Source organism: Anomaloglossus baeobatrachus, chromosome 3 (genome assembly GCF_048569485.1).
Source record: "Anomaloglossus baeobatrachus isolate aAnoBae1 chromosome 3, aAnoBae1.hap1, whole genome shotgun sequence".
NCBI classification, from domain to species: Eukaryota; Metazoa; Chordata; class Amphibia; order Anura; family Aromobatidae; genus Anomaloglossus; species Anomaloglossus baeobatrachus.
The window spans coordinates 350,391,138-350,418,122 of NC_134355.1; the positions used below are offsets into that span (position 1 = coordinate 350,391,138).

Sequence of the window (26,985 nt, forward strand, 5' to 3'; positions counted from 1 at the left end):
AGACCGAGCATGTGCACCTCTGTTCTTTTCAACATTTGGTATTGCACAGTCCCATTCTCGGAATCCATGAAGGTTCCAGGAGTCTGACCCCAGAGGTCAGAAAGTGATCCATTATCATAGGGGATAGGTTTCAATTTTGGTACGCCCCATTATTATTATTTTATTATTATTATTATTATTATTATTATTATTATTATTATTATTAACTTGGTGTATAAATGAAGTGTACTTTACTTTATTTTGTTACATAATGAATGGACTGACTATATTTGACTTTCCAGTACATTGATAGAAGCCATTACTGGTATTGGATATTCCTCTTATCAAGCCTTGTCAATTCGAGCTTGGATTCGATGTGTATTGCAGATGTATACTGATGTACCAGTGGGTGCTATAATTAAAACAGGGACTGAACCAAGTAAGTTTTTTTTTTTTGGTTATTTCTTTTTAACTCCCTCAGCTGCAGACATGCATATGTTATGTATATGTATATATTATGTATGTATTGGATTAAAAGCATCACATTAGCGAACTACTTTATATCACAAGAACATCCACTAGAGCCTTGTATATAAAATCTATGCTAAAACAAAGGGCCGTATCTATGAAAAAAGGCGCAATTTGCACCAAATCTTTAGTGTACTGACTCCAACTCCGCCACTCCATATTTATCAAGTGTCACTTGATTCCAGCTCTGGAGATGGCAGGCGTCCTGAATCCGAGCCTTGTTGCTCGGTCGCAGCCATGTACAGCTTCAGCATTTCAGAGATACATAGGAGCCAATTCATCAGAACTAGCGTAGCACAGACTCGCTGGCGTGGCCATGCCCAGTCTTGCCCTGGCATCGCCAGTTTCGGTGGAGCGGATTCAAACTGCAGTGACACTTCTAATAGTTGTAAACGTTTTGTGCAACTCTGAAAAGTCACCAATTTTGTTTTCGACATGCAAAGCTTTTACCCCACGTCTAACTGCGGTAAATGCTTTGATGAACTGGCCCCATAGTCTTAAGAGGGAGCAGAGGCCGTGACTTGATTAGATCAGTGCCATCCCCGGCTGGCTTCTAGCCTCCATCCTTTATTGAGACCATATCAGTCGCCTTGTCCCGTCGGCTCTTCAACCAATATTGTCTGTGAAAGCCAGAGCTTTTCAAAGTAAGACGTTACCTGTCTGCAGTTGGGCTGCTAATAATTTATTCATGCTTCTTTTGGTTAGAGCAGCATAAATTGAGTGATAGGTTCCCTTTCATGATAAATTAGGTGCCGGTGCATCTTATTAAGTATTGTAGTATACTCCCTGGTGTTGGATGAGAGCGAAGACCAAAGTGTCAGATATCACAAGTTCATTCATTCATGCACAAATTGTGACTTTTTATGCATGTTCAACAATTGGCCATATTACGGTCTGTGCCCATGATCAGTGTTTGCAGCGTTTTGGATGCAGCATGCTTCAGCTGTGTCCAAAACGCTGTGTTGTACAGTACAAGCAGAGTGGATGGGATTTCTAGAAATCCTGTGCCCACTGTGCAGGTGATGGCCGTAGCAAACACTGACCTGCGGTGTGTCTTTCCAGACTAAAGCATGTCAATTGTTTGCTGATGATTTGCATGCGTCCTCCGTAGGGAGAACACAGCAAGGAGACCACAGAGCACTGAACACTGATCGTGGGTATGAGCAGCTGTGGTCTCCTGCAGAGGAGACTTGCAGCCCCGCCGGTCAAAATTCGCTGCATTCTGAACACAGAGTCCTGATCGCGGGCACATTCCCTAAGTGTATTTGTTCCACACCTTTTTAGTCACAGCTATAACTTGTCTAGATTATGCAATTATTTTCTTTATTTTTTTTTTATTTTAATTTTAGATTTTATTTTATATTTTTTTTTGCACCTTTTTATGCAAAAATACATTAATAAAATTAGTTTAGTACATAATGCCAAAATTATTAGGTTTTTTTCCATGACAAAACTGAAAGGACAACATCCTTTTTCTGTCTGGTTGAAGTAAATACATTTTTATAGTGTCAAAATGGATTTTGAACAGCAGACTTAATTATCTATATTATCTAAATTATCTACAGCAATATTTGTGACTAGAGATGAGCGAACCGGTCGTGGTTCGGCTCGAGTTCGGTTTGCCGAACGGAGGTCTCGTTCGAGTTCGGTTCGGTGAACCGCATAGGAAACAATTGGAGGCAATCACAAACGCATAAAAACACCTAGAAAACGCCCTCAAAGGTGTCCAAAAGGTGACAAACAACTCACAACACAACACAAACACATGGGAAAGTGACACAAACAAATTCTCATGCAAATACAAAACAGCGTTACAAGGAAAAAGAGGACGAGACACAGATATAGGCATGGCATGCCCTTCTAAAATCATCTAAAACACCGCAAGGTGACTCCAAGCGGAGTCTCCCTTTTTTTCCAAAAATTTGGCCACACACACCCACCCCTTCAGTGGCAGCACTTGTGCCCCAGTTGTACACTTCACAGGTAGATTTGCATCAAGCACATTCAAAAATACGCCATCCTTAACCGTCCCCAGGATGACACTGGGGTAGGTAGCAAAGTCTTTACTGATCCCAGATCTGTTCATCTTGGATCATTTTTAGAAACACAGCAAGCAAGGGTTACTCCAAGCAGAGTCTCCCTTTTTTCCAAAAATTGGGCCACACAGACACCCACCCCTTCAGTGGCAGCACTTGTGCCCCAGTTGTACACTTCACAGCTAGATTTGCGTCAAGCACATTCAAAATACACAAGCATTTACTCTCCTCAGGATGACACCGGGGTAGTAAATTCCTTGTGGATCCATGACTTGTTCATTTTGACTGTCACATTGTCACTGGACAGACGCGTGCGCTTATCTGTCAGCACACACCCAGCAGCACTGAAGACACGTTCAGAGACAACGCTGGCAGCGGGACACGACAAGATCTCCAAGGCCTAAGTGGAGAGCTCTGGCCATTTTTCAAGATTTGAAGCCCAAAATGAGCAAGGCTCCAGTTGCAAAGTCATGGCATCGATGTTCATTTGGAGATACTCCTGTATCATCCTCTCCAGCCGTTGACTATGTGTCAGACTTGTTGTCTCTGGTGGCCTTGCAAAGGATGGTCTAAAAAAATTATGAAAAGATTCAATAAAATTGCTGTTACCAGCACCAGATACGGTGCTGCTGGTACGGTTAGACTGTTGAAGATGACGAGACCGTCCCATGTTTGTCAAGTTACAACTGGGAGATTCACTCCGTGCACCACGGGTGTTTTGTGGAAAAGTCGAGTTAAGATCGAGTAACAGCTTTTGCTGATACTCCTGCATACGTGCGTCCCTTTCTATGGCTGGAATTATGTCACAAAATTTGGACTTGTACCGGGGATCTAACAGTGTGGCAAGCCAGTAGTCATCATCACTTCTAAGTTTGACAATACGAGGGTCATGTTGGAGGTAGTGCAGCAAGAAGGCGCTCATGTGTCTGGCGCAGCCATGCGGACCAAGTCCACGCTGTGTTTGTGGCATAGAGGTGCTAACCGTTCTTTCTTCCTCTGACATCTCCCCCCAACCTCTTTCAACTGAAAATTGACCAAGGTCTCCCTCATCCGCTGAGTCTTCCATGTCCATGGACAGTTCGTCCTCCATTTCTTCATGTTCTCCTGCACCTTCCTCAACATTTCGCCTGATACCATGCGCCCTTGTTGATCCCTGTCCCCCATGGTCCCATGCCTGCCGCCTTGGTGATGATGAACGTCTGGACCTTGGTGATGTTGTTGTCTCTTGCGCATATGAATCCTCCTGTAGTTCCTCCCCTTCCTGTTGTCCCACCCCTTGAGTCCGAATAGTGTTTAGCGTGTGCTCCAGCATGTAAATGACTGGAATTGTCATGCTGATAATGGCATTATCAGCGCTAAACATATTTAGTCGCCATGTCGAAACTGTGCAGAAGGGTGCATAGGTCCTTGATCTGAGACCACTCCATCAGCGTGATCTTCCCCACCTCTGCATCTCGTTGGCCCAGGCTATACGTCATGACGTATTGCACCAGGGCTCGGCGGTGCTGCCACAGTCGCTGTAACATGTGGAGAGTCGAATTTCAGCGTGTCGGCACATCGCATTTCAGGCGATGAACCGGCAGGCCGAAAGACTTCTGGAGTGATGCAAGTCACTCAGCTGCGGCGGTTGAACGGTGGAAGTGAGCAGACAGTTTTCGTGCCCTGTTCAGAAGGCCATCTAGGCCGGGATAGTGTGTTAAAAATTGCTGGACAACAAGGTTCAACACGTGAGCCATACAAGGCACGTGTGTCACCTTGCTAAGGCGAAGGGCCGCACCCATGTTTGCAGCATTGTCGCACACGGCCTTACCAGGCTGCAGGTTGAGTGGAGACAACTATTTACCAAACTCAGTCTCCAGAGCTGCCCACAACTCAGCCGCTGTGTGACTCTTAGTTCCAAGACATTTCAAGACAAAGACCGCCTGATGCCGTTGCGCCAGCATAGTAATGAGGGGTGCGTGATTCCTTCTGCGCAGTGAGAACGCTGGTGGCCTGACCAGGCAGGCTTGGGGCGGAGGTGGAGGACCCAGACGAGGTTGAGGAGGCAGAAGCAGTGGAGGAACTTGGACAGACAGAGGATTGACACACAAGGCGTGGGGACGGCAAGACTTGTGCAGCAGACCCTTCACCATCTATCACCATAGTTACCCAGTGCCCAGTCAGCGACATGTAACGTCCCTGTCCATGCTTACTGGTCCAAGTATCTGTGGTGAAATGCACCCGTTCACACACAGAGTTTCTCAAGGAAGCGGTGATGATGTGTGCGATATGCTGGTGTAGCGCAGGCACACCTTTCTTAGAGAAGTAGTGGCGACTGGGCATCCTGTGTGTCCACCAGGCGGAAAGCCAGCATTTCAGTAGCCAAGAGCTTACAGAGGGATAAAGTCAACCTCTTGGCTTTGTCATGGGTCGATAACCGAGAGTAATAGAGCTGGGTGTCAAGCCGCGCTAATGACCAACAGATCATGAAGGTTGGAGATTAATGTTGCTTTATTTTATCACAGGTCAACGCGTTTCGGGAGACTCTGCTCCCTTCTTCAGGACAGACTGGCAAAGAACATCAAATCTGCTGTACAGAGAACCATACAGCATTATATACCATAGCGATGACGTCATGATCCACCCCTTTTAGAAAAAATCGGCGGGAATCTATACATATTAAACAACAACATGACGTAGTACATTGTATTTAACAAAATTCATGTTATGATCGCTTTCTTTTTATCCCGAGGATTAAAAACGAAAAATTAAAAATTATTATTACAATTTATATATGGGTGTGAAAAAAGTGTTTAATTGTGTTGAATTGAAAAAATAAATAATAGGAATTATATCGGAGTGTATTTCAGTGAACCGTAATTTGCCTAGAACATCGCGTGTAGTGTCAGGCGATGCTCGGCCTTTATTGCCGGTAAACATATGTGAAGAGTGTGCAACCGCTTATGCCACTCTAAGTATGCTGTCAGGATGTCTCAAAAAAGGTCCTCTAGAAGGAAAAAAAAGGAGGAAAGGAAAAAATGTGTACAAGTTATATTGATCAGGACCACGGGAGTGCTGGAATACGGTGATTATTCACCCACTATGTGATACTCTACGCTTCGTGCGGCCCCCAGGCCCGTGCCCCTGTTCACGATCGCGGCCGGTGCAGTGGCCGCAGCCACTGTCTGCACTTTGTTAGATGAGTGTTTTGCCGGCGCTGTGCTCTCAGAAGCAAGTACTGGGCGCGCGCAGCGCCGGCAAAACATTCATCTGACGTAAATCGCTGCCAGTGGCTGCGGCCCCTGCACCGGCCGCGATAGTCACCGGGGCATGGCCTGCAGACAGCAAGAAGCAGAGGTGAGGGGCCGAGGGAGCGCAAGACAGGTGAGAAGAATGGTGTTTGTTTATTTTTTGTGTATGTGAAGGACGGCACATTAACCCCTTAGCGTCCTATGACGTACTGGGTACGTCATAGCTCCCTGGTACTTAAGGACCCATGACATACCCAGTACGTCATGGTGAAATCGCAGCCCCGGTGGCTGCGATCGCCGTTTGCATTGCCAATAGCAAATACCTTAGATTCGGGGAGGAGGGAACCTCAGGAGGGGTGGTGTCTCCTCCCCGGACCTACGGAGGCTGTGATTGGCTGTGCGGCGTTCGTCAGCCAATCACAGCCACTGTAATGTTACAGCCATTGAAAATGGCTGTAACATTGAAATCCAGCCCTGATCAGTGCAGCTGTAGCACCGATCATTGGCTGGAGCTGGGTGACCTCTGTTTCACCCGCCCCCAGCTCTGATTCCCAGGTCCCCTTTTTTTCTATTAATATGTTCAGTCTTTGCCGATTAAAAATTGAACCTGAAGGCAGACTGAGTTTTGTCCTTGCCTTCTGCCCCGTTATGGGCTTCTTTGGCTGTATTTATACTTATAAATTGTAGTCCACAACCCTATCCTATAGAACCATTGGTCCTGGGAATAGGTCTGTGGCATGCACACTAAGAACTTTCCCACGCTCTTGAACTCAATTCACCCCATCAGTACTAGGGCACTAGCTCTGTGTCTTTCAATGGAGCATGCGTGGTGAATATTTTCCCACGCTTCTGACCTGAATTTACCTCGGCATTAGCTTAACCCGTTAAAGTTTAGCCATTCTATATAAACACGGCCAACCTGCTATGGCAGGCTACAGTTAGATGTTAACTTTTTTGGGTGAAGCCCTCTGTCCCGCCACATCTTACAGTGAATGATTCTATTAAATTTGTACACTTCCCACTCACATAGACATGTACGGATATCTATAGCACACCACTGACACATATCGACACTCATTCCTGTCCCTATAATGAATTGATTTTTACGTTGTCGAATGGTTCTGGGCACTTTGAGCTATATATGAGTTCGTGATTGTTACACACACATCACCCAGTAAATAAAAATAAAAAGTCACACCCCCCCCCCCAACTTTTTCTTTTTTTTCCTTTTTTCTTTTTCTTCTTCTCGATCACATCTGCGATGGTTTAGAGTATCACATAGTGGGTGAATAATCACCGTATTCCAGCACTCCCGTGGTCCTGATCAATATAACTTGTACACATTTTTTCCTTTCCTCCTCTTTTTTCCTTCTAGAGGACCTTTCTTGAGACATCCTGACAGCATACTTAGAGTGGCATAAGCGGTTGCATACTCTTCACATATGTTTACCGGCAATAAAGGCCGAGCATCGCCTGACACTACACACGATGTTCTAGGCAAATTACGGTTCACTGAAATACACTCCGATATAATTCCTATTATATATTTTTTCAATTCAACACAATTAAACACTTTTTTCACACACATATATAATTGTAATAATTTTTCGTTTTTAATCCTCGGGATAAAAAGAAAGCGATCATAACATATTATATTGTGAATTTTGTTAAATACAATGTACTACGTCATGTTGTTGTTTAGTAAGTATAGAGTCCTGCCGATTTTTTTCTAAAAGGGGTGGATCATGACGTCATCGCTATGGTATATAATGCTGTATGGTTCTCTGTACAGCAGATTTGATGTTCTTTGCCAGCTGTCCTGAGGAAGGGAGCAGAGTCTCCCGAAACACGTTGACCTGTGATAAAATAAAGCAACATTAATCTCCAACCTTCATGATCTGTTGGTCATTGGCGCGGCTTGACACCCAGCTCTATTACTCTCTGTTATCTGCCCACGTGGGGACCGCTGCCGTGGCTTGGAGTTACATGCTGTTATAGGTGTTGTGACTTGCACAACCCCTATAGGTGAGTAGGATTATCCCCTTCCTAATACCCCCCCTCATACTGGGGTAAGACCCTAATGCGCTCCTTTTTCCACAGTTTTTTCCTTTGTCATGGGTCGCAGGAAATGGCCTTTTATTTGTCCACATCTGAGGGACAGAGATCTGGCTGCTGTGTGGAGACGGTGGTGAGTAGGGTGTCCCTGGAAAAAAGCAGGTTTGTGAGGAAAGTGCAGGCGTAGACATGATGTTGCCTTCATCCAACGTTGGTGATATCTATGTCTGAGAGAGCTGTACACACGCACTTTTCCCCTTCCAAACCAACTGACTACCTACCAAGCAAACTGCCTGTTGCGGTTACAGTGGTGGAAGTTGTGCGTGGAAAACCAGGTGTGACAGCTGTCCCCACAGTCCTAGAAGATGAAGAGCGTGCGGATGCACTGGAAGGGGAAGGCGGTGGATGGTCCGCTCCGCTAGGCCGCATTGCAGCATGGTGAGCTTCCCACTGGGACATATGATATTTATTCATGTGACGATTCATGGAAGAAGTTGTCAAACTGCTGAGGTTTTGCCCTCTACTAACAGAATCACGACAAATTTTACATATCACATGATTTGGGCGATCTTTTGCTATGTCAAAAAAGGACCAGACTAGGCAAGGCTTAGAGGGCATGCGACCTGCTGAGCCACCCCGACTACTGCTCAGAGGCAGAGTAGTGGCTGAGGATGCAGTTGTAGACGTGCTACCAGTACTCAGACTCTGTCCAGGAAGGCGCAAGGTAACTTCATCGTCAGTAGCATCCTCCTCCACCGCCTCTGTTGACCTCCTCGAGTGCCTGACGGTGGGTTGACAGTAGGTGGCATCTAGAACTTCCTCATCAAGCGTTGTGTTTGCACTCCCCTCTCCCTCAGACCGAGCCTCTTCCTGCCCTGAACGAATATTTAAGTTGTCATCCCAATCTGGTATCTGCGTCTCATCGTCATCAGTATGTTCCTCATTGTCTATAACAACAGGTGTTTCAGTTTGTGAAAAAGGGTCAACATTATGCTCAGAAACTTGGTCATCACGGCCTGAATCTGAGTCACAAAGGTTCTGGGCATCACTGCAGACCATTTCTTGGTCTGTACTCACTGTAGCTTGGGAGCAGACCTCTGATTCCCAGGCTATAGTGTGACTGAACAGCTCTGCAGACTCAGCCATCTCTGTTCCACCATACTGTGCAGGGCGGATGGAGACTTGAGAGCTGGGAGAAAGCAAGTGTGATTGGGATGACAACTCAGAGGACTGGTGTTTTTTGGATGCGGTAGTTGAGGTAAAGGAGAGGGCACTTGTTGGACCACTTGAGATCCATTCAAGCATTTTCTTTTTTTGGGCAACATCTACCTTTGTTCCAGTTGTTCGTGTTCGTAAAAGAGGGAGCACATCGGATTGTCCACGGTAAGTAGTAGACATCTTACTTTTGCTGGAAGATGGCCTATCTTCAGCAGATATTAATGGAGCTTTGCCACCTTCCCCACGGACACAACCTTTTTTTCCTTTTCCAACACGCCTGTTCCCCTTTCCACCAGCATCTGTCATTTTGCCACTCATTTTGCTAGCGACAAGAATGTCCACTTAAAATGTGGTAGTAAAAATTGAGAGGTGGTGTAGATTGCAGCGGTGCTGTCTTTATTGACAGCAGAATAAACAACAATAACTATCCCGGACAATTAAACTATGGCCCTTAAAATGGCAGCACAGTTTGCTAGTATAATAGCTTAGTAAAAATGAGTGAGTGTGCAATGCAGAGGTGCTGCAAATAGATTTGCACCAGTGGGACACTAATGAAGTCCAACAGCCACTTTTAGGATGCCACTAAGTTTCTTCAGTGTTTGGTATTATAATGGCTTTGTAACAATGAGCTTCAGTGTGCAATGCAGAGGTGCTGCAAATAGATTTGCACTAGTGGGACACTAATGGAAGTCCAACAGCCACTTTTAGGATGCCACTAAGTTTCCTCATTGTTTGCTAGTATAATGGCTTTGTAACAATGAGCTTGAGTGTGCAAAGGGCAGGAGGGTACAGTGGCCGGGTTGTGGGTCAGTGTAGAGGAAAGGAAGCCTCACTTTCTATCCCTCCTAATGGTGAAATGCAGCAAGGAACTCCCTGACCTTAGCTACACAGACTCTTATCTGTAGCTGTTAAAAACTCTTTCCACGGACCTGACTGTCACCTATGGCTCTGAGCCTGCTGTAATTAGCCCTTAGAAGGGCTGAAAGAAACTTTTATCCCTATTCTGTATAGCGCTGTGTGTAGAGCGTACACAGCAGTTTCGGAGACAGGAGCTGCACCTGCGGTGACTGACACCCAGACGCAGAAGGCAGATAATGGCGTCCAGACGTATCTGCCCGTATTTATAATGCAGGGACATGTGACATGGACATCCTATCACACATGCCGTTGCGTCTCTGGCTAAAAGTCCACTTAGCTGTGTGTGTCTGGGATTGGCTGACATGCTGGCCCGCCCGACTACACGCGCACTTAGGGAGGGAAGGAAGAACAGAAAAAAAATCCTAGCAGCAGTGATCTGAACGCGCTGTCCCCGCACACTATACCCTGAAATTTCATAATAGTGTGAGTCACAGAGTGACTTACACTATTACAGCGGAAAGTCAGCTAGTAATTAGCTTGGCTTTTTGCTGCTAGAACCGTTCTCGAACATAACTAGAACTATCGAGCTTTAGCAAAAAGCTCGAGTTCTAGTTCGATCTAGAACAGCCCCCAAAATCACTCGAACTGCGAACTGGAGAACCACGAACCGCACTCAACTCTATTTGTGACGCCCACTTTAAAACTCATGAATTGTCTACTTAAGTAATCATGTTATTTGCTAGAATTTGCCTGATTATCTGAGTACAGTAGCCATCCTTTTGTTTTACAAGCCTCAGTACTGGCGGAGCAACTCGTGGAACTCACCAGATTGGTGTTCAAACTCCCAGAAGCAGAAAACATACTAAGAAAAGCACAAGTAGATCAAAGAAGTTACAAACAAGACCCAAAGCAGGCACTGCTCCAGTTCATAAAGGTAATGCTGAATTTCTATTAAAGGGAATCTGTCACCAGGTTTTTGCCACCTAATCTGTGAGCAGCATAATGTAGGGACAGAGATCCTGTCACTTACTTGACTGCTTAGTATACAGTAGTTTTAATAAAATCACTGTTTAATCAACAGAAGATTATCATTAGAGGACTACTTGGCCTGCTGCATGTAGTCTAGCATATTCATGAGCTCTGTATAACCGCTAGACCTGCAGCAGAGAAATATTGTTTTTATCAAAATGACAGCAAACAGCCCAGTGACACATTGCTGCTATCAGGGTCTCTGTCGCTACATTATGCTGCTCTCAGATGGGGTAACAAAAATCTGGTGACAGAAATACAGGTAGAAGTGTTAGATTGACATGGTTTATTATCAAATGGAGCAACCAATTCGATGATCTACTGGCCTCCATGATATCAGAAATATGACATCTCATTAACTCAAAAAAAAGTGTGTATTGCCTCATGCTTAATTTTTTGAGTTCTCAAGTTATATATTTAACCCCTTCATGACCATGGACGGATATATCTGTCATGGAGTGTGTCCTGTTAAGCCCCGCCCCTTGCTTGTTTTCAACAGCTGACATGTGTGCCTGCATGTTATGAGTGGAATCGCATTCCACCCGTAACATTAACTCCTTACATCTCGCTGCCAAAGTCTGGCAGCGAGATGTATATACGCGCGGTGAAGATTTTCACTTACCGCCGCCCCCACTGGAAGTCACGTGAATAATCACATGACTTTCGGTGGTTGCCATGGTAGCACAGGGTCATGTAATGACGCCTGCCTCTATGACGTTTCGTTTTCACCCGGCCCGGAGGCCAGTGAAACAGGAAGTGACTGTATCTGCTGTTTACAGCTGTATAGCTGTGATCAGCAGATAGGGCAGAGCGATCGGATTGCTGATCGCTATAGCCCCCTAGGAGAACTAGTAAAATAATAAAAAAAAAAAAAAAAGTTTTTTAAAAAATAAAAAAAACCTAAAAGTTCAAATCACCACCCTTTCCCCCCCATTGAAAATTAAAGGGTTAAAAAATAAATAAATATACACATATTTGGTATCGCCGCGTTGAGTAATGCCCGATCTACCAAAATATAAAATCAATTAATCTGATTGGTAAACGACGTAGTGGCAAAAAAATTCCAAACGCCAAAATTACGTTTTTTGGTCGCCGCAAGTTTTACGCAAAATGCAATAACAGGCGATCAAAACATAACATCTGCGCAAAAATGGTACCATTAGAAACGTCAGCTCGAGACGCAAAAAATAAGCCATCACTGAGCCATAGATCCCAAAAAATAAGCCATCACTGAGCCATAGATCCCAAAAAATGAGATTTCTACGGGTTTCGGAAAATGGCGCAAAACGTACGCCACTTTTATTGGACAAGCTTGTGAATTTTTTTTAACCCCTTAGATACAAGTAAATCTATACATGTTTGGTGTCTACAAACTCGCACCGACCTCAGGCATCATACCCTCACATCAGTTTTACCATATAGTGAACACCGTGAATAAAACATCCTAAAAACTATTGTGCCATCACACTTTTTTTGCAGTTTTTCCACACTTGGAATTTTTTTGCTGTTTTCCAGTACACCATATGGTAAAACTTATGGTTTCATTTAAAAGTACAACTTGTCCCGCAAAAAACAAGCCCTCATATGGCAAGATTAACGGAAAAATAAAAAAGGTTATGGCTCTCGGAAGAAGGGGAGCAAAAAACAAAAACTGAAAGTGCCCCGGGGCTGAAGGGGTTAAAGGACACGTATCGCCTCCTGAAAAACCCATTGAATTAAAAGGATTACAATATAAAACCTCTCCCAAATCTCTAGAATTTCAGAATACTAAAATAATTCCTGACTAATGTAGTGATAAAGCTCTGGCTCTTTAACAATGGTAGACTGAAGCTGTCTGCAAGCAGGCTCTCCACTATCTCACTATTTTGACAGCTGTGCGAGACTTCCTGCTTCTGAGCTGATAACAATAGCCATTTAGAGGCTGTATATAATCAGCGTCCTACTCTGTTGTTGTTTTTTTGTTTTATTTGGTTTTTTTTTTACTAGATTTTGAACTTTCTAGTAATATATTGCTATGAAAACTGATTGATTAGATTACATTATATTCTTTTCTCAAATAACCAATAGGGCTTTTATTTAGGGACTGTGATGTTTTTCACAATTGTTAACTTTTCTTTTTTTTTTGTACAACGCCTAATGAACAAACTAAGGATATAGAACTGTGAGGATTGTTTTGAGTTTGCTTCTAGACTTTTTTCTTTTCTTTCTGACAGGCAACTGGTACAACGTATGGTGGGTTACAAACCTTGTCAGAAAAGTCTGCCATGGTGTCAAAATGCCAAGAATATATTGGGGATATACTAAAGTATGTTAAGCCATACTTGACGAAGAAGGGCCCTGTGGAAGGCCTGCAGATTACTTACCGAACTATAGGTAAATGTATTGAAGTCTGTTAGTGATAACGTCCATCATGATTTCAGTCAAACATCAAAAGCTAAACTTTCTCTATACACATACTATATTTTACATAAGACAAAATCCTAGACCGCAACTAGGTCAGGTAAGTGCTTCCATTTTTTTTTTCTACCTTTCTATTATAACATTAGAATAGGCACAACATTTTTTTTTTTTTTTTTAGTAATCTTTGTTCCGAATCCAAAGCGTGTAGGCCATAGCAAGGCCTGTTATAGTATTTTGTTACGTTGAAAAAAGAGCTAGGTCCTCCAGTTTAACCTTCCTCCACTAGTTAATTTATTGAATCCCAATTTAAAAAACATTAAAATAACAATATACATTTTTTGGTCAAATAAGGAGGAGATATCAAATAAGAGGAGGAAAAAATAATCCCTTACAAATTTGGCGATAGAAGGGTAAGAAAGTACAACAGTATCGCAATGAGACACGTAAGGTTATGTGCCCACGCTGCATTTTTGCTGCGTTTCTCATGCATTTTTTTCTTGCAGATTTTAATCAATACTGCAAGGCAAAATGCATCCCAGCAAAGTCTATGAGAATCCTGACTTGCTGTGCACATGTTGCAGATTTTTTTTCCTTGTAGATTTTGGTGTATAAAAAAAATCTGCAGCATGTCAATTCTTTCTGCCTCTTTTCGTGCATTTGATTAATCCATGATCACTGCAGTGGATTATCTCTGTTAGTGCTGCATTCATTCTTAGCACTGATAATTCGCCTCAAACACCTTGCATCCAGCATGGTCTGTGGGGGTGATCCGTAGCTCAGTAACCCGGGGTCGTTATGGTGACAACCCACAATTGCAATGGCAGCGATCGGGTCCCTGTGATTGCATTACGTAGACCCGATCGCCAGGGAGAGGTAAGAGATTCCTCTCCCTGCCTCCTGAATTCTCCAATATCACATTGATCGCAGTATTCACAAAAGGGAGTGGTGCTGCACCGCTCCAGGCAGTGAGAGCTGGGTCCCAGCTGTAATATCAGCCAGAGACCCGAAGGCAATTGCGTGGGGGGTACAGCGCAGAAACCCCCACAATCACCGCGACTAAAAAAAAAACCATTAAAAACCCAAGGAAAAAACATGCAACTGCGATAAATGCTTGTTTTTCCCTGGTTGCTTAGTGAGAGAACATCATAGAATGTCATTGTTTTTGGCAGCACGTCATGTTTACGTAGGACAGTCCTTTCTGACTCACCATGTTTACCCCAGGTAAAATAATAAAGCTTGTATTCACCTCCCGTGCCAGCGCCGTTCCAGCAGTGCTGTGGCTTGCGGTGCCAAGGCTCATGCCGGATTTTGCCTCTCATTTCCTGTTGATTAACTCATTTGGCCCAAAGGCGAGGAGAAGGAAGCTGGCGCTGATTGGACGTGGGGTTCACGTTACAACCTGACATGAGCCCTGGCACTGTGAGCTGCCACACCACGAGAACGGCCCTGGAACGACAGGTGAATATAGGCTTTATTATTTTACCCGGGGAGATGCGGAATTAGCAGTGGTTGTCCTTCTTAGGGTACATGTGCCGAGAGATAACGCAAAACCCCCACACTAGGCAGTAATGGCACCCCTCACAGAGTGCTAGGAACTGTAATTGCACCCAGATATCGTTTCCATTACCGTACAATCACACAGCCTAGACCAAAAAAATCATGCTTTTTTTTTCTTACTTTAGCTTGCTTTTATGTATTATGAGTAGATCACATCACGAAAGGTCTTGACAAGGAATTAAAAGTAAAAATGTAATTTTTTTTTTATAATAATCTAGAACTGTCCTTTGCAATAAGTAGAAGCCAAGTCAATTGATAAAACAAGACAAGTTATGCTGAGAAGCTAAAAGAGCTGCCAGGCTTCATCCATTGCCTGTTACAATCGCTTCTGATTTCCTCTCTGTGCCATGCTTTCCATCATATAAAGTATGTTTGAACTCTAAAATAAGGCAGTGATTGGCACCTGAGGGCATGCCAGGCGAGGCGATTGTGCGCTGCTATTTTATCTTGTTTCTTGTCTGCTTTCCAGGATATCTTGTACGGTACTGGGCATTGATTCTGGCCACTTCCAAAGCACAGCAGCTCCTTTTCCGCATCATTGATTACCTGCTTTTACCACATGCCTTGTTCCAGCAAGATAAGGGTTTGCTGCCAGCCATGCTTTCTGCCATACGGGAGACCCTGCCTCTCTTTCTACAGGTGCATATCTCAGTATATTAGTTTTCTTTAAGAACTGGTGACCAGGAGAAAACAATAAAATACCTAATAAACCTGAAAAAACATGTAATGATGAAATATGCCATTCTTTAAAATTCCTGACTATCCATGGTTTAAAAAGGATTTTCAATCTTCATCCTCCTTTTAAGAGCATGTCCTTGCATGTAGCCGGCACAGTAGTTTTATTGCAAAATTATCCTATTAAAGGGAACCTGTCAGGTCGAATATGCACCCAGATGGCTGTGTGCATTATACGGTCAGTGTGTCATGGTTGTGTGTAGTATACGGTCTGTGTGTCATGGCTGTGTGCGGTATACGGTCAGTGTGTCAAGTCTGTGTGTCATGGCTGTGTGTGGTATACGGTCTGTGTGTGGTATACGGTCAGTGTGTCATGGCTGTGTGCGGTATACGGTCAGTGTGTCATGGCTGTGTGCGGTATACGGTCAGTGTGTCATGGCTGTGTGCGGTATACGGTCAGTGTGTCATGGCTGTGTGCGGTATACGGTCAGTGTGTCATGGCTGTGTGCGGTATTCGGTCAGTGTGTCATGGCTGTGTGCGGTATACAGTCAGTGTATCATGGCTGTGTGCGGTATATGGGCAGTGTGTCTGATCGGCCGGGGATTGGCACCTGGCACCTTCGCCAATTGGCTGTTTTCAAGGGAAACTGTCAGGTCCAATATGCACCCAGAACCACGAGCAGTTCTGGGTGCATATTGCTACTCCCTGCCTAACCGTCCCTGTACACACTAGCATAGATAAAGAGATCTCTAGAAAGTATTTCTAAAGATCTTTTACGGTATGCTAATGAGCTCAGGGACTAGTCCCAAGGGCGTCAGTTCCCTTGGTTATTAGGCTCCATTAGCATGTTAGTACGCCCCTGTGGCTGTGCTATAATGCTAATGAACATGCAGCGTCACAGGGTGATCTCACTCACCTCTCCACCGCCATTGCGACCGACACTGGAATTCGGCTCAGTGCGCATGACCCCGGAGTTTGGGTCATGTGCATTATGAAGCCGTGTGTACGCGTCCTGGCTTCAAACTGAAGCAGTGCGCATGACCCAAACTCCGGGGTAATGCGCACTGAGCCAAAATCCAGCGTGGAATGCGATGGCAGCGGAGAGGTGAGTGAGATCATCCTGTGACGCTGCGCATTCATTAGCATTATAGCACACCCACAGGGACGTACTAACATACTAATGGAGCCGACTGACAAGGGGAACTAATGCCCTTGGAACTAGTCCCCTCACTCATTAGCATACGGTAAAAAATCTTTAGAAATACTTTTTCTAAAGATCTCTTTATCTATGCTAGTGTATACAGGGACTGTTAGGCAGGGATTAGCAATAGGCACCCAGAACTGCTCGTGATTCTGGGTGCATATTAAAAACCTGCATGTGCAAATAAAACTTGCATGTGCGATTCCAGCTTAAAGGAAACCTGACAGGTTCCCTTTAAGCTGGAATCGCACATGCAGGTTTTTAATGCCAAAACAAAAAAATAAATCCGAAGGGTAAGAAATGTTGAATTAAACACGGAGACCTTCTCTTTAGGGCCAGACTCCTGTGTTTCCCTGAAAAAAACATCAAAAACTGCATGTGTGGTCCAGTCTTAGGAGTACTTTACACGTTGCGACATCACTAGCATCGGCTAGCAATGCCGAGCACGATAGTATCCACCCCCGTCACACATGCGATATGTGGTGATTGCTGCCGTAGCGAACATTATCGCTACGGCAGCTTCACACGCACATACCTGCTCAGCGACGTCGCTGTAACTGCCAAACAATCCCTCCTTAAAGGGGGAGGTGCATTTAGCGTCACAGCGACGTCACTAATCGGCCGGCCAATAGAAGCGGAGGGGCGGAGATGAGCAGGACATAACATCCCGCCCACCTTCTCCCTTCTGCATTGCCGTCGGGATGCAGGTAAGGAGATGTTTGTCGCTCCTGCGGGTTTACACACAGCGATGTGTGGAGCTGCAGGAGCAACAAACAACATCGTACCTTCGGTCGACCCGACATTATGAAAATGAACGACGCTACACAGATCACCGATTTTTTTGACGCTTTTGCGATCGTTTATCGGCGCATCTAGGATTTACACGTTGCAATGTGGCTACCGGCGCCAGATGTGCGTCACTAACGACGTGACCCTGACGATATTTCGGAAGCGATGTTGCAACGTGTAAAGTCCTCCTTAGTTTTAGAGGTGGATCAAACTGAGCAGTATAGGAACGGAGTAACATAAATTCAGATTGGGCACGACAACGTCTGTCCTTCAGGCCCATTGTGAAGATGCTTGTTTCAAAATTACACGTTGCTGATTGCTAATGGTACCTTTCTGGCCAGTTGAAAACATGAATTGTAATACCGATTGCCTGCACAAGTTGCTGCTGTTGTTGTGAGGACTCTAAAGTAAAATACAAGAAACATTGCAAAATGCTCAAGAATGTTTAAGGAATGCTTGTTCTTGCTAATTTTGCAGTCTAAATAGTCTGCTGATTATGTAGCAAACTCATGTATGTATGCTCATTCATCGGGTGAATTGATCTTAAAGGCTGCATAAAGGATCATTGTTCTTGGCAGCGCTAAATTAATGGCAGCCTATGGGCACTGTACAATCTATTACAGATCGCTCATTGCACAGCTGAAACTGGGTAGGCCAATGTAAAGAGGCTATTAAACAACCATGAAATGGCTATTAAAGAGGCTATTAAACTACCCACTCATGAAGATAGAAATAACCATTTAATATTGTGGATTTGGGATTTTAATGTGAATCTGTCAGCATTTTGTTGCCATGTAATCTGAGGACAGCATGCTGTATGGGCTAAGACACAGATTTCAGCTATGTGTCTCTTATTGTGTTGTTGTTTACTTGCAATGATTGTTTTAGCACTATCAGTTTATCATTGCTTGGACTCCTGCAGCGTGTCAGCCCATGCCCCCTCCTGTGATAAACAGCTCGCTTTGTATAAATGTTGTACATAGAGAGCTTGGTGTGGCAGGGTTAGCTTTCTCAGCTCTGCTGCATTGCTAAATCTAAAAACTGTCACAACCGCTGCACCTAGTCAGTTAAGTGATGCATTGTTGGAATCAGGATCTCTGTCTCTACATTATGCTGATCTCAGATGAGGTAGCAAATACCTGATGGTCGATTCCCTTTAAGGGGTTGGATTACCATCACTTATCACACTTGCCGTTTACACCACTATTTAGAGACTGAGGAGTGATAACATACACATCCAGCAGCATTCTGCTCAATAGATGGTCACACAACTTGTTATACCTCGGGAGCTCCTGCTAGCACGTACTGTGTATATCAGGACTGTTCACTGCTTGTTAATTTTAAGTGTCTAAATTGCAAATCTTATTTATACAGTAGATGTGATTGAGCCTACAAATCTGATCAATTCCATGCCCTGCGTGAAATTCTAGCAAGAATACGCCAATGGTGGTATATAAGAAATCTGCATTGCTGGTTAAGTTTAGAAAATATATGAATCTTAACACATTAATATTTTATATTTCAGGGTCTGTCCATCATCTCTCGTCAGTCCCAAGCTGCTTATGTAAAACAGCAGCTAAAAACGACTATTCAACAGTATTTTGGAAGATTTCTTCCGAGTGCTTCTTCTGTATCCGGAAGTCACCCGATGCTACTAGCTCTGTGCGATTCTGTTGTAAGCCCACACACAACCAACCTAAGAAGGACTGTAATGGAAGTCGTACGGTGAGCATAGATATAATCATCAGGTTTATTGGGGGTCATGTATCAATATGGATGTAACAGTCATAAAGTCTAATTGTATTGGTAGACTGGTGATTAGCATGAATAATATAGATATGTAGTGACACCTGCAACTTTTTGGTTAATGACTAGGGATGAGCGAATGCATTCGCCACTATTCGATATCTGACGGATAACAGGCTATTCGCACCATTCGGTATCCGACGAATAAAACTACATCCGCTCCGATACTTTCAGTTTCATTTCTGACCTCCTGGCTCTTGTTTTCCAGCCTGCAGGTCCGGTGTAATCTACACGAGGTCCAGAAAGAGGCTGTGCCCATACTGTTTCAGCCTTTTCCATCCATTTCAGCCTTTTCCTCAGTCACCACAGGTCACCGACAGGTTCAACGTGAAATTATTGTGGTTTCCCATAGATTTACATTGGGCGTCAAATATTTGCGAATAGTCGAATAGCGGTGACTTATTCGCCGGATATTCAATGAAGCGAATATTAGGGTATTCGATCATCCCTATTAATGACAATTAAAAAGAGAACAGCATATAATACATCTGAATGTGCTTTGTGGGTGGTTGGGTTACTGCCTGCATGTGCTGCTTTCTTGCTAGAAATACCAGTAAGCCAGGATTCCAGTTTGGGAGATTTTAAATGACAATGAACATGTCTTCCCTCCTCAGTTCTGCTGTAGTAAATAATTTTGTGAGAACTCTTCGTTGTCAAGTTCCTCTCTTATTCCTCCTAGAATTTAATGGAAATATTAACATCTGGGTGTAACCAATTGGGGGGGGGTGTCCGTACATAGTATGATCCTGTCCAATCAGTGTTGGACTGTGTACAGAGTTTGTAAGAGAAAGACCTCGCCTCTCCTTGTGTAGGTGCTCTGGAGAAAATCAGTCAGTAATAAAAGTGGGGTAACTCCGGCACACTACTAATTTCCCGTAAGAATCAAGGAGACATAGTAAATTGAAAAAATCTTTTTTCTTTTATTTTGCTTGTGAGATTGTGAAAAAAGTGCTGTACATAAGTCCGCCGACGTTTCGGCCAATCGGCCTTCTTCAGGTCGGACAAACTGGAGAGCAGCAGGAGATGAAGGAGTAGAAATAAAAGTAGATGTACTAGACCGTATGTTTAAACAGCGGGGTGAATGCTGATATACACAGGAAAACCTATGAAGTTCTAATGAGAGTAGTGGGTCATTCTCTTGTCAGGAGGGCAAATTGAATATCATGTTCCTCTGGTAGCCGCAATGTGGCAACCGGAAATTAAATGTAGGGGGTCACCAAGTTTCGTCAATCCTGACAAAGGACCTGTGTTGAGGCAAGCTTCCAGCACGTTTTAGTGTACAGAGATAATTATGCTTCCATGTTCTATGTATACCGTCAGTACTCTTGAGTGCTCAGGAATCCTGTTATTCCAAGGCGGCTGTAGCTCCAGTGATTGTTCTAGGACAGAAGCTGGAGAACAAAATGTGGTCAAGGGGTATGTAGAACAAGGCAGGACCTGACCCAGGTAGTAGCCTATGGCTCCAATGGTTAGGCATAGGAGAGTGCCACTCCACAGGACGCGCGGTTCAGTCTCCCAGCACCTCTGATACCCGCCGGTAGTCGCCCGGACTCCTTTCACCTTCCTGGATCTTCTCCTATGCCTAACCACTGGAGCCATAGGCTACTACCTGGGTCAGGTCCTGCCTTGTTCTACATACCCCTTGACCACATTTTGTTCTCCAGCTTCTGTCCTAGAACAATCACTGGAGCTACAGCCGCCTTGGAATAACAGGATTCCTGAGCACTCAAGAGTACTGACGGTATACATAGAACATGGAAGCATAATTATCTCTGTACACTAAAACGTGCTAGAAGCTTGCCTCAACACAGGTCCTTTGTCAGGATTGACGAAACTTGGTGACCCCCTACATTTAATTTCCGGTTGCCACATTGCGGCTACCAGAGGAACATTATATTCAATTTGCCCTCCTGACAAGAGAATGACCCACTACTCTCATTAGAACTACATAGGTTTTCCTGTGTATATCAGCATTCACCCCGCTGTTTAAACTTACGGTCTAGTACATCTACTTTTATTTCTACTCCATCTCCTGCTGCTCTCCAGTTTGTCCGACCTGAAGAAGGCCGATTGGCCGAAACGTCGGCGGACTTATGTACTGCACTTTTTTCACAATCTCACAAGCAAAATAAAAGAAAAAAAGATTTTTTCAATTTACTATGTCTCCTTGATTCTTATTGGACTGTGTACAGACCCTCCTTTTATCAGGGGAAATGGTAACACCCAGTTGTCAATGTATTCATACGTATGCAGGAGGAATAACAGAGGAGCAATACAATGCAGAGGTCAAAGAAAATATCCAAAGTTGTAATTTTAATGAAAAATACAGAAATTTACAAAAACGACAGTCAGGTGTGGTGACGGATTGAGAAAGTAATGTAATAATTTTTATTAATATTAACTGTTAATATACTAAATAAAATAAGACCTGTCATTAAATTACTCCCTAAAACCTACTCACACTGAAGATTTTTTTTCTCTTGTGATCACCTTTTGTTTTAGAGATGGCTACTTGCAGTTCAAAGGGCAGGCACCACCTCCACGTTTAGCCACCATTCTGTCATTCATAGTGGAGGTTTTCCAGAGAACCAAGATAGTTGATGCTACAGATGTTGATTCTCTTCTCCCGTCAATTCTGAAGTGTTTAATACTGGTCAATGAGCCACAGGGTAAGTGAAATATGAAAGCAAAGACACTGTGACCTGCTGGTAAAAGAAATCTGTCATCAGTATTCACACCCCAAACTATTTATTTGCACATATATCTCGTTACATGATCAGTCTGTTACTGCGAAATCTTCATTTGAATTGATATGCAAATAAGGCTGAAGATCTGACTCATCTGTCACTCCAGCTCTATTCCCCACCCAGCGCTGCCTCCTGCTTGACTGACAGCCTCTATGCTTTTTGTGACTTCAGGCATAGGAACAGTCCATCAAGGAGGAGGAGATGGCACAGGGTGGGGAATAGAGCTGGAGTGACAGAGGCTTTAGATCTACAAATAGCTCTTCAGCCTCATTTACATAGCAATATAAATGCTCATTTCTCAGTAATGGAGGAACAGACTAGCCATGTAAAGGTTTTTGCTGTATTTTGTCATTAAAAGAGCTACATCCACATGTATATAGCTTGGGGGTAAAATCCTGCAGACAGATTTCCTTTTTAAAGGGTTAATTAAGATTTTAAAATTGCAGTCTGCAAACTATATTACTGTAGATCGCAAACGAAAATCAGTCTCTATACACCTAGACACCAAGCTTAGATGTGTTAGGTTGAAACAACTTGATAATGTCATTGATAGTTTTGTCTGGCCCTCTTAGAGGTTGTCCAGGCTTAACACAAAAGTCTGCAGTCACTAAGTGAGGCCATGCTCATCTAGTCTGACTGTGGCCGGGAGTATGGATATGGGGTACATGACTGGCTGCTGCTGGCACCGGAGAATCCTGACAGCCCACGCTGTGAGGATACAAAAGTCTGCAGTCACTAAGTGAGCCTGTGCTCATCTAGTCGGACTGTGGCCGGGAGCATGGATATGGCATACTTGACTTTCTGCTCCTGCCACCGGAGAATCCTGACAGCCCACGCTGTGAGGATACAAAAGTCCACAGTCACACAGAGTGACTGAAGACATTGATGCCATTCCTGGACAATCCATTTAATAGAGACTCTGTCAAAATAAAAACAAATTCATTAGTTTTAAGTTTACAATTATGTAACCAATGTGGGTCATCTATACTTTCATCGAGCAGTTAAGAAGCTTTCTACGGATGCGTTACAGTACATGGTTGAACGCTGTCAAGCTGTGCCGCAAGGAGATGCTGCAAATGGATTAACAGCAAATTTAAGGTACAATGATTTCTTAATGTGCATCTGTCATCAGGTTTCTGCCACCTTATGTAAGAACACCATAATGTAGAGACAATGCCAGTGATGGCCACGTGTGTGGCTGTAGGATAAGGGGCTGGTCTGGGAGCCATTCCGCTTTTACTCGGTTTTCATTTGCGTATTTGTATCCCAGATAAGAGGTGATTAAACGCCTGTGTTCTCCTAAAATCATGAAACTTTATTTTCTTTGCTGCGGAGAGGCCTATATACTCATATTATGTATGGGTAGATCTCATGTACAGAGAATGCTGTCTAGCTATAAAGCGATTTGCACTGCTGAAAACTACATTTTATTACTGTTCTAACTATTCCGTCTCCTGTTTTCCCTGCCTGCAGGCAGTTTATACTGGACAATATTGCAATGTATGACTATCAAATATTTTCCATTCTGGAGACCCTTGCCATTTTAGACCAGTCACTTGTTGCCAACCTAATTCCTACCATCAGTCAAAGTCTTAAGGAGTCAGAGCACAAACGTGGTCTTGGACGAAATGCTTCATCCAGGTAAGATTACTTTTTTTTCCCCTATTTGTGTTAGGCTTTTTTTTATGATCCTTTGCGAAATTTCTATTCACAAAATTCATTAGGCACCTGTTACATAGATGGTAATTTCTTAATTGCTAGCCATGAGACATGAACTTACCTTTAGGCCAGTTTCAGACGTCCGTGTTTCAGGTACGTGTGACTTCTTTTTTAACATGAATGCCACACGTACCCATATTATTCTCTGGAGTTACACACACGTCCGTGTTTTCACACAGACCGTGTGGCCACGCACGTACATACGGAAACATGACAGCACGGGTGTCACATGGACCACACACTGATGTGATCCATGTGACATCAGTGGGACACGTACCAGAGAAAACACGGGTCTTTCAAATAAAAATATTTTCTATATTTACCTGTATCCAACGCTGCTTTTGTCGGCTCTGTGTCACTTGCTTCCGACCCCGCTAATTATGCTCATTGAATAGTCACTGCACCTTGGACCTGGAAGCAGGAGCATCGCCGGTGACAGGTGAGTATACAGCAAGCGGTGTGTGTGCAGTGACGTTTAGGAGGTCATCTGAGTTCCCAATGAACTCTGACCTCCTGATGACACCCCTGCGCTATAGCGGGTGTCACGACGGTGACTTCACGGGTTCATCGGGAACTCCAATGACCTCCTGGACTTCACTGAACACACACCGCTTGCTGGATACTCACCTGTCACCGGTGATGCTCCTGCTTCCAGGTCTAAGCACTGAATATTCAATGAGCATAATTAGCGAGTGTCAGAAGCAGGAGACAGCAGAGCTGAAGACAGCAGCGCTGGATACAGTTGGATATAGAAAATCTTTTTATTTCAAAGACACGTGTTTTCTCCAGTACGTGTCACATGTATGCAAACACAGATGTCACACGTGTGACCATACCCATGCGTATGGCTTGTACCTGATTAAACACGGACCTCTGAATCCGGCCTTAAGAGTCGTGTCTTAAGTGCAGGTGTTTCTTCGCAGATGTAGAACTTAAAAAAAAAAAGAGGCTTATCATTTTTTTTTTTTTTCAAGGAATGTAAGAAAACATTTAGTATCAAATACAGCTTTATTGCTTAACGTGTGCCATAGGATACCGTCACACTTTAGCGACGCAGGAGTGATCCCACCAGCGATCTGACCTGGTCAGGATCGCTGCTACGTCACTACATGGTCGCTGGTGAGCTGTCAATCAGGCAGATTTCACCAGCGACCAGTGACCAGCCCCCAGCCAGCAGCGACGTGGAAGCGACTCTGCGCTTGCAGGGAGCCGGCGTCTGGAAGCTGCGGACACTGGTAACTAAGGTAAACATCGGGTATGGTTACCCGATGTTTACCTTAGTTACCAGCGCACACCGCTTAGCGCTGGCTCCCTGCACTCGTAGCCACAGCACACATCGGGTTAATAAGCAAACGTTTGCTTATTTACCCAATGTGTCCTTCGGCTACGTGTGCAGGGAGCCGGCACTGGCAGCGTGAGAGCTGCAGACGCTGGTAACCAAGGTAAATATCGGGTAACCACCTTGGTTGCCCGATGTTTACCTTGGTTACAGCTTACCACAGGCTGTCAGACGCCGGCTCCTGCTCCCTGCACATTCAGGATTGTTGCTCTCTCGCTGTCACACACAGCGATGCGTGCTTATCAGCGGGAGAGCAACAATAAAAAAATGAACCAGGGCTGTGTGTAACGAGCAGCGATCTCACAGCAGGGGCCAGATCGCTGCTTAGTGTCACACAGAGCGAGATCGCTGATGAGGTCACAAAAAACGTGACTCAGCAGCGATCTCAGTAGCGATCTCGCTGTGTGAAGTACCCCTTAGTCTTTGAGCACCTAATTATCTGTAGAGTTTCTTTGTAAATGTATTAAATTTATCTTTTACTGATTGTAAGCAGAAGACTCCTAATTAAAGGAACAGTAAACCTAGGAATGAATAGTTAAATTAAGCTTGAAATGGAACGTAGTTTTTGGATCATAAGACAAACTTTTTAGCAAGAAAAAAAATCTTGCTAGAAAGTTTGTGCGTTTTTATAGTCCAGAGGCAGCTTCCTGTAATTGAGAGGGACGCTGACACATCAGCCTTCCCGATCAAAGATAGAACTTCTCTACCTCCTTCTGCTTTACACTGATAAATCTGATTAGTGTCCCCCAGGAGAGAAAGCTTCCAGGACCTGCACAGATTCTGCACCTCCCCAGTCATTGAAGGACCTTTCAGGGCATGTAGTAGGTCACATGCCTGGACGGAACTTCAAACCATGTTGTTGTGTTTTGTGGGTTTTTATGATGTAGCTGGGCTAATTATGTTGTGCTTGAGCTGTGAGTGTTTTTTCATGATGTAGCGGAGTGTGTTGAAGTTGAGTTGTGTTTTGGGGGGAGTGTGGCAAAGCTTTTTACGGATCAGAGCTGTGTTTGTATATATATAGCAGTGTGTGTCTGTGTGTTTGTGCGCCATGCAGCAGCTCTGTGTGTGTATATACAGCACAGTTGACTGTGCGTGTACTGTGCACACAACAGTAAAAAGGAGGCTGCGCTCCTAAGGCACAACTTATTTATCTACTTCTCAGTTTTAATTCAAAATAAAAGTAATGGAGTTGATTTAAGTGAACATTTAAGCCCTTCCCATCATAGTATGTACTTTTACACATTGGGTGCTGGTGTATAGAGTTGGGTCAGGAAGTGCCTCTAAGGGTATGCTCACACAAGCGTTAAAAACGGATGAGTGCGATGCGAGAAAATCTCGCATTGCACTCTGCCCAATGTTATTCAATGAGGGACAGTAGTTGGTCAGCTTTTCTCGCATCCAGATTCTGGATGCGAGAAAAGTTGCAACATGCTGCGATTTCTGCGAGAGCCGTGTCACCCCGCACCCATTCAAGTGAATGGGTGCGAGAGATACAACGGACTGCACTCGAATGTTATCCCAGTGCAGTCCGATATACGCACAGGCTGACAATGGAGGAGATGAGGGGGATTAACCCCTCCCTCTCCTCTGCAGAGCCCGCCCTCAGCTTCACAGCTGTGACCTGATTGCAAGATCAAGTCCGTCGCATGATACTCGGCTCACGCTCGCAGCAGAGCTTGAGTCGGGGGTCATTAGCATATCGCATCGGATGCCATACGCTAGTGTGATTCCAGCCTAACAGCAGTGACCAGAGCAAGCTCCAACCAGTACGGTTTAACCATTGAGACACTACTGACAATCCAAGATTGTGGTATTTCA

At 44.2% G+C, this 26,985-nt stretch overlaps 1 protein-coding gene across 1 annotated transcript in view; it reads left to right on the top strand.

Moving 5' to 3' along the window:
• Nucleotides 1–26,985, top strand: part of MMS22L (MMS22 like, DNA repair protein) — a 147,779-nt gene that overhangs the window by 118,937 nt on the left and 1,857 nt on the right. The window contains exons 16-23 of the mRNA XM_075340108.1: nt 282–418; nt 10,696–10,838; nt 13,147–13,306; nt 15,360–15,529; nt 19,082–19,281; nt 21,865–22,031; nt 23,111–23,207; nt 23,583–23,750. Of these exons, the coding sequence (XP_075196223.1) occupies nt 282–418; nt 10,696–10,838; nt 13,147–13,306; nt 15,360–15,529; nt 19,082–19,281; nt 21,865–22,031; nt 23,111–23,207; nt 23,583–23,750 (1,242 nt within the window). The remainder of the gene's footprint in view (nt 1–281; nt 419–10,695; nt 10,839–13,146; nt 13,307–15,359; nt 15,530–19,081; nt 19,282–21,864; nt 22,032–23,110; nt 23,208–23,582; nt 23,751–26,985) is intronic.